This window comes from Oppia nitens, unplaced genomic scaffold (assembly GCF_028296485.1).
Source record: "Oppia nitens isolate AA-2021 unplaced genomic scaffold, nextdenovo-longstitch-racon4-pilon3 scaffold13_pilon_pilon_pilon, whole genome shotgun sequence".
Lineage (NCBI taxonomy): Eukaryota > Metazoa > Arthropoda > Arachnida > Sarcoptiformes > Oppiidae > Oppia > Oppia nitens.
The window spans coordinates 1,242,602-1,251,103 of NW_026533192.1; the positions used below are offsets into that span (position 1 = coordinate 1,242,602).

An 8,502-nucleotide genomic window follows, 5' to 3' on the forward strand; every position below is an offset into this window, starting at 1 on the left:
AATCATATAAAAAGAAAGAGACTTATAGTCCCGATATCAAGGGTTCAACACATGTGTGACTAAATTCACGTTTACTTTAAATCAATCTTTTTTTGTAATCAAATAATATTTTATTTTACAATATTCTGGTGTTTCTCTCATATGAGTTGATAGTCTTGACTATACGTGTGTATTGTGTGTTATATAATCTAATAGCAAATTAGATTATAACTACTTGTATTGTATAAATCATTACATAATTTAAAAATAACTCTTAATAATAATATATTTAATGCATTCAAGAAATAATTTTTATAAAATGAATTTATGATTATTTATATATTCGACACAACAATACCTGAAGTCATAAAAATAATATTATTAATGATAATATCGACATTAATTGAAAAAATAATGAACAACTTGTTCAGCATTGATGGCTATGAGTCGCCCATCAAGAAACAAATGGCACAGGCATTCCGTGGCTGCCGGTGCGCTGCCGTACTCTTGATACTGACCCTACTGTTCCTTATTGGCGGTACTTTATTAACATTACTGCCGGCAAACGATACGCATAATAGTTCACATCGACAACAGTCTGACTCTAGTCAAACACCGTTTCAAACACTGGGACTCGTATTGTTAATACTCGGCTGTATCTGTGCTGCGGCTGAAGTAGTTTTGGTGGTCGTGACGATTGTCTTTCTCAAAAATGTCCGAACTTACAGCACAAACGATATACTTAACTGCGCCGACACTCATCTTATTCAAGCGGCTCTTGCTTTCAATAATAATAATAATAATAATATAAATATTAATAATAATAATAATAACAGTAATAACAGCTATAAAGATGTTGACTTTGGTTTACTTCAGTATTCATGTGAAAATCAAATTATGGACACAAAAAACATTCAGACCATCAATGAGACGCCTCAAGAGTACCCATAGTGACAGATCCCGACTCTGGATGTGCGCACAGATTGTCACAGATTGTGACCATTAAATTTGATACATATTTATATCGTGTTATATCAAACATAAATGAGTCAAAACATAATATGATATCCGTGTCTCTTATTTATTATTATTAGTGAAATTGTGACAAAAATAAAATACCAGACTAAACAATTGTGTAATATTCATATTTTATTCTCATTTTACTTTAATATTATTTTCATTATTATTATATTGTTATTTCTAATTAAATAAAAATAAACTTAATTTAATTTAAATTATAATCTAAATTATATCATTATTTTTTAAATAAAATTATTAATTTTACAATTTAATAATATTGTATTATAAATTTGCTAACATGTCTATTTAATTTTGCTTATAATTTATAATAATGTTGTACACCCGTATCAAAACAATTAAAATAAGATTATAGAGACTTTAAGTACTAAAATCTTAAAATATAATAAATATTCTCAATTTTGTTAGTACTGTTGCCAGGAAAGCATATATAAAGTTTTTTATATAAAATAAAAATACTTATCATAAATACAATTTTGACTTTTACCCCTTTAGATATAACATAATTTGATTATCAAGTGATCACTACTTTGTGTGTTGTTTTATTACAACCTAATTGACTAATCAGTTTGTGTTGCAATCGCACAAATTGATTAACTTAATTGTTATCACATTTTATTATCATTTGACTTGTATTAAGATTTATTTAGAATATAATTGATATACTGGTAATGTATTTAACAAAACATTTATGAATATAAGAGCTGAACTTATTTAACGTATTATTGATTATACATTATATACTATACCGGTATATACCCGGATCAACATTAAGTTTGTTAAGATATTGTTTTATTTTATAGATAATAAACTTATTAATTGTAAATTTCTATTTAATTTCAGCCAAAAGTGCTATTGAGGTCAATCTACTATAGATGTTATAGCTTGAAGTAAAATGTTTTTTAAAAATTATTAGTATTGTTAAAATATTTTAAACTTTACTTTTATGTACAAATATTTTTCATTATTTTAAATGTAATGTATAGATTTAAAAAAAATCTATTTATATTTTTGGTGATGTTGTACTCCATAAGCTTACATACAGAAGCACGTATTGTGATGTATTAATTAACTATAAATTAATTATCATTTCTAATAAATCATTATATCAAAAAATTATAACAAATCAATTCTTTTAAAGGTTAATCACTTAAAGACAAAAAATTTTAACAAAACTATTGAGTTGACACTATTATATTAAATTAGATTTTTAAAACTAAATTTTCCAAAATACTTCATCAGTAAAACATTGTGTAATAAATATTTAATAATAATAAATAAATAAAATTAAAGTAAAAAATATATAAAAATTCATAATATTGTTTTTAAAGTTTTATCGCATTATATGCATTAAAATGAATATTTTGGCAATACTTTTCTAAAATAGAAAATGAGAATTAAGATTTAAGATAAATTTTTATTTGCAAAAATTGCAATTTAATTAACTATGATATTACAGTATTAAAATATTAACGTTATTTTATAACTTGTATTTTGATAACTTATAAACAAATACAAAAATACAAAAAAAATACAATATCTTTAAATAGAAAATGAATTTCCAAAATGATTGTAATTAATCTCAAGGAAACAATAAGTTAGCAAAACATTTAAATTAAAAGCAAAAACACAAATAAGTTTTAACTGAATTTGTTGTTTAAATGGCAACTAAAGACAAGAATCGCGATGGTATGGATATTCTTCGTAGGCGTGGTTTCACAAAATTTGATCCGTTAGACTCTGGAGGTCAGGGAAACGTTTATAAGACGATGAAAGGCAAGACTGTGTACGCCGTCAAAGTGGTACACATCGATGACAAAGATCGCAACAATCATCAACTGGAGGAAGATCTCAAACGCGAATTGGCTATCATTAAGAATGTAAGACATGTAAACTGCATACGAGTAGAGGATCTGTTTCGTACACAACATAAGGTTTTCATTGTTATGGAGTTTATGCCCAACAAAAGTATTGGCGATGAAGTGGACACCAAAATGGCGCCACTTTGCGAATGGAAGTCAAAAGTATACTTCACTCAGATTGCCAGTGCCATCAACTATCTGCACCGACACAACATTGCGCACCGGGACCTCAAATTGGACAACGTATTACTCGATATCCACTATAACGCCAAAGTGTGTGACTTTGGCTTCAGTCGATTTGTGGTAAAAGACACGACTGGACGCATTCGGCGGAGCACATCCTATGTGGGAACGCCGTCATATGAGGCACCAGAAGTGCTTATGATGCGACCGTACGACCCATTCAAGTATGACGTGTGGTCTTTGGGTATCTGTTTGTTCATTATGTTAAACTACGACTACCCGTTCAATAGTGACGAAGACAATCAAAAAGTAATCGACAACCAAATGAAGCGCAAGTATCAGTTTAATGTCAATGTCAACAAAAAGCTCAGTCCATTGGCCAAAGATCTGGTGAAAAAACTACTGGAACCCAATTCGGATATTAGGATCTCCATAGACAATGTATGCAAACACCCCTGGGTGCCCAACTGTTTCCATCAACTCAACAACAGTTAATCACTATTTATTTTATCAATTATTTATTTTTTACTGTATTATTATTATTTAAAACATTTACACGATTTACTTTTATTAGTTATTTATAAATAAAATAATTAAAATTAATTTATTGTTTATTAAACTTAAGTTGTACTTTAAACTAATACATTTTAATATTTATATCTAATACTGTATATATAATATAATAGATCTAAACATTGACAACATTAAACAGTAGTTAATATAATATACAATAAAATACAATTTAATTTAAAAATTAAACGTTTATTTCAATATAGAAATTAAAAGTTAAAATTCACTTATTTGTCATTTGATTTTGATAAACAAAAAAAATTAATTAAGATATTTATTGATGACTTGTTGTCCAAATTGCAATTTAATTGAATCAATTTCTTGACTGATCCACGGGTGACGACTTAAGTCTCTAATAGTGATGCGTTTGTCCGGATTGAATGTAAATAGACGTCTAATAATGTCTTCAAACTCTGGGGATGCCTTCATGTATCGATTGAATGGTTGGGACGGGTTTTTGTCAAACGACTGCATCTTTTTTATCATTTCTGTGAAACACTGTTTTTCTTGTTTTGGTTTATCGAGTCTACCGCCGGCCCCGGGCTTACAGTTCTCACCGCCAAAAGGATAATATCTATTAATTATTATAAAAAGTATGATTCCCAGAGCCCAGACATCTGTAATGAACGGATTGTATTGTGTGTTTCGTTTCAATTTGAGATTTAATATTTCTGGTGCCATATATGGTACGGTTCCCATAAATTTTGTAGACATTATAACACCGCCTTTCTTCTCGCGAAAGTTGACACGACTCAGACCGAAGTCGGATACCAATACATTCATGTCTTTGTCTAACAATATGTTACCCATTTTGAGGTCACTGTGCGCTATACCGAAGCTATGCATATGACTGACCGCCGAAACGATCTGTGCAAACATGCGCTTAGCTCTGATCTCATCCATACCTGTGGTGAGTTGTCGCACGTATTCAGACAGCGATTTGTTTTCGGCTAATCTCATCATTATATAGACTTTAGTGATGTTTTCAATGGTGTATCGGACGATAAAATGCGAGTAAATCTGAATAATATACGGATGCGATGTCTTCTGCATAACAAACAACTCATTTTTGGCGTCCGCTTTAAGGCTCTTATAGTATTTACCGCTTATGTCCATCACTTTAATGGCGACAAATGAGTTGTCGATTTTTCTACGGCCTTTATAGACAACACCTACGCCACCCCTTCCTAATTCCTCATTTAAAAGTTGAAATCCATGATAATCGATGATATTGTCCACTGTCTTGTACTTATTGTCGGGCAAGTCATACATAATGGTGAGATCAAGGGTCGGCAAATTTGATGGACTGGAAGCCGCCTGAAGAGCCTGTTGTCTGTCAAATGAAACTGTTGTCCGATTAGAGAAACCCGAGACTCGAGTTCGACCCAATTCTGTGTAGTTTTTATGTCTTCGCTTATGTCCTAACTTTTCATCACTACTACAACAACTAAAACAACACAAGAATCGACACAAACAACACATCATTCAAATCATTAATCAAATCACAAATACGTTATTATTATTATTGATTTGAAAAGTCAAACAAATAAAAAATTGATTTAATTTTTGTTTTATCTTCATATTTGTCACTATTTTTGATATCTCGTGTTTTTATTTTATTTATGACAATTGAAAAATTCAATTATACTCTATAACTAGTAATAAATCATTTTATGTAAAAACAATAAAAATTCAAAATTTCCAAAATCAACAAATTATACGTTATTTTAGTACAAATAAAATTAAAATTAATTCAAATTACGTTATGATAAGTGATATTGTAGTGCATATTATTTAATTATTTTTTATTTTTTAAACCAATTTTGTTGGTCTAAATCAAACCGTTTTTGTTAATATTTATCAGATTTTCTTAGTTTCAGTAGTAATGCATTTAATAATATTATTATTACTTTTTGTGGCCATAATTATTGATGAAGTCTTGACTGATTTCAGTCAACAAACTAATACAACGAAGACTTCGCCACAAAAAAAGACAAACTATTTATGGGTTTATATTATTTTAATCGCTGTTTTCATTGTCGTCGCTGTCATTATTTGTGTCATCGGTTACATAATATTTAGTCGCAGAAGACGTAAAAGTCAGATGAAAACACAAAGTACTAAGTTATCGGTGATGACCAACAAAAAAGACAAACCGATGGACGACAAGACAAAACCAACTGAAAAACGAAAATCAACGACAAATAAGAGTCAGACAAAAGACGAATATAAAGTTAAGTCCAAAGAAGAAAACAAAGACATCAATGAGTCTTCAGAAGAGGTAGTCTTAAGTGAAGACATTAACAGTAATAACAATACGAGTGATTCATCTCAAGTCAAAAGAGTTGGAACTCAAGTGTTTAAAGTGTCTAAAAGGCTAACACTTGAACCACAAGAGAAACCACCGAACGATAAACTCTTCTAAATATTATTTTCACTATTAGTTTGATATTTGTTTATCTCATTCTTATATAATATTAATTAATATTATTTATAAATTATAATCAAATAGTCTATACTTTTTGTATACAATTTGTTTGTTTGTTTAAAAGCAATCAAACAAAACATTTATAAAATATATTTCAAATATAATATCAAATCAATTGATTTGATCGATAAATCAATGAAAAATAATATATTTTCATTATATCATTGATTATATATATCAAACAAATTGAATGATTTCACATTTAATGTTACAAAATATATTAATATTTTATTATAAAAAAAACTTAATTATTTTAGATAAATGTAAAGTAAGTCTCTGTTATAACTGTTATAAAATATAAAATTTTACTTAAAAATTGAAATTTATTATTGTCTGCAATCAATATATAATTTATTTATTATTATAAATGATATCTAAGTTTAAATATATTGTGACAAACATTAAATAATTGAAAGTTAAATACATATTGTATTACATCGTATACTTTAAAAAGCAATCTAAACCCCAAACTCTATTTAAAACCGAAACCGTTTTAAAACCAAAGTACCGAAAGTTATCCGAAACCCAACCGTTACTAAAACAACGAAAACGCACTAAAATTTTTCGGTTTGGTTTCCGGTTTCAGTCGGTTTTAAGAATCAAAACCGTTTGCGACCTCTACTGTGTATAACATGGATGAACACAATAATACTATTTAGAGATAATATTCAATATTAACAGTCATTTTCTATTCAATGACTAGAGTTTAATCAAATCTTAAATTTAATTCATTGCATAAGTAATACATATAAGACATGACATTATTTCTAACATTTGATTGGTTTAGTGATTAGTATTATATTGTATGACATTTAATGGTTTATTAGACACTAAACCAATCAAATGTTAAACTAATGTCACATAATATATGAATGACTTTTGTATCTATAGGTCAATTGGTTGACACACTGTTTGGTCTATTAGTTAGTGATTGGATTGTATTGAAAGCACTGTTAGTATCAATCAATTGATTAACTTATTTACCATCACTTATATGACAGACAGCATACCATCGATGGATAATTATAGCGATAGTGATTGCGAAGACACTGCCGTCGATGACATCGAACAATCACTGACCGAATGGTCACCCGAGAAGACAAATGAGTCGACAATAGTGATTGTGACGTTCAATGTGGTGGTCAAAGATATTAATGACAAGTACTACCCGAACGAAATAGGAATGACCAGAATGTCGATCACCGACGGTGTCCAACACGGCTACAGCAAACTCATACAAAATACTCATCCGCAAGGTTTCTATGGAACGGCCGACAAGTTCAGCAAAGATACCCATAAGATACCCATCAATACGATAGATGTCCCGGAATTTTGTGGTGATTATCATCAACTGTTTAATGAGATTTACCTATTTATGGACGCATCGAGTTTTAAGGACAGAAAAGGCCGCAAAATTGTTTTCTGTAAAACTATCGACAGTCGATCCAATGTTGAAGACATGCCTCAAGTGATTGGTTCACTTGAATGGATGGACAATAAGGTAAACGCCGGTCAAAAGCCAGGCGCCCGTAGTCTATGCCGTGATTTTGTAGTCATCGATATCGTGGAACTATTGTTTTTGATGACCAAAACATGTTGTCGACAAAATCGCGCAAAAGCTTTACTCATTGATGACCTGAATAGTTGCCGATATGACTATAAGGCTAACATGAGGTGTGAATTTCACGACGAAACTGAAAACAATTATTGCGCCCTTTTTGCCACAAAACGGACGGCATATCTGCTTATCGATGCCATACTATCAATAGGATTCAAAACCGAGTACGAAGTGAAACCAAAGGACACTCATATACCGAAAAACATTTTGATTGAGTCCGAGTCGTCCATCTTTAAGGGTTCGGAGATACCACGTGTGCCGTTAAATAGTTATAAACTATTTCCACATAATACTCGGTCACCGTATGCTAATGTGGTCAACAATCAGGTGACTACAAACAAACAAAGTCCGACTCCTGGATCTGGTATGGGAAGGGGTAGGTCTACCAATTGGTCCAAAAATAGTGGCAATCGTTATAATTGATTTTTTGAAATTTGTTTGCCTTTCCATTATCTATATATTTCATAACTTTTATATTACCGTAAATATATGATTTAAATTTGATAAACTTATTATTTAATAGTATTTTTACATTACCGGTATATTACATAAATTAGTGTATTTTATTGATATAAATCAATAACTGATAAATTATATCATTAAATATTTTAGACATTTGATTATAATTTTTTTTTGTATTAAATATCTTATTTATAGATTGTTTAAAGAAAGTTATATACTTTCTTTGTTTTTTAACTACAAATAAAATCATTAAAATTTTTAATTTCCAACATTTTTTATATAAAATATGTTAATTAAATTAA

At 29.5% G+C, this 8,502-nt stretch overlaps 3 protein-coding genes across 4 annotated transcripts; 2 read left to right on the forward strand and 1 right to left on the reverse strand.

The window, feature by feature from the left end:
* The first annotated feature begins 2,595 nt into the window (after positions 1-2,595).
* Positions 2,596-3,617, forward strand: LOC128958499 (testis-specific serine/threonine-protein kinase 1-like). The gene has a single exon (XM_054304366.1). It carries the CDS (start codon positions 2,679-2,681, stop codon positions 3,555-3,557), a length of 879 nt encoding a protein of 292 aa, XP_054160341.1. The 5' UTR covers positions 2,596-2,678; the 3' UTR covers positions 3,558-3,617.
* A 276-nt stretch (positions 3,618-3,893) lies between these two features.
* LOC128959983 (testis-specific serine/threonine-protein kinase 2-like) lies at positions 3,894-5,170 on the reverse strand. The gene has a single exon (XM_054306037.1). The coding sequence runs from the start codon at positions 5,115-5,117 to the stop codon at positions 3,894-3,896; it is 1,224 nt and encodes a 407-aa protein (XP_054162012.1). The 5' UTR covers positions 5,118-5,170.
* A 1,674-nt stretch (positions 5,171-6,844) lies between these two features.
* On the forward strand, positions 6,845-8,287 carry LOC128958507 (protein maelstrom homolog). Of its 2 annotated transcripts, none has more exons than XM_054304379.1 (2): positions 6,845-6,859; positions 7,012-8,287. In XM_054304379.1, the coding sequence occupies exon 2, from the start codon at positions 7,115-7,117 to the stop codon at positions 8,159-8,161; it is 1,047 nt and encodes a 348-aa protein (XP_054160354.1). In that variant the 5' UTR covers positions 6,845-6,859; positions 7,012-7,114; the 3' UTR covers positions 8,162-8,287. The 2 variants fall into 2 exon arrangements, with proteins under 2 accessions (XP_054160354.1, XP_054160361.1); XM_054304386.1 differs by lacking the exon at positions 6,845-6,859 and having other exon boundaries at positions 6,953-7,072; positions 7,122-8,287.
* The last annotated feature ends 215 nt before the right edge of the window (positions 8,288-8,502 follow it).

Excerpts from the sequence above, each read along its gene's own strand:
- LOC128958499 (XM_054304366.1), top strand. The coding sequence starts at position 2,679 with ATGGCAACTAAAGACAAGAATCGCGATGGTATGGATATTCTTCGTAGG.
- LOC128959983 (XM_054306037.1), bottom strand. The coding sequence starts at position 5,117 with ATGATGTGTTGTTTGTGTCGATTCTTGTGTTGTTTTAGTTGTTGTAGT.
- LOC128958507 (XM_054304379.1), top strand. The coding sequence starts at position 7,115 with ATGACAGACAGCATACCATCGATGGATAATTATAGCGATAGTGATTGC.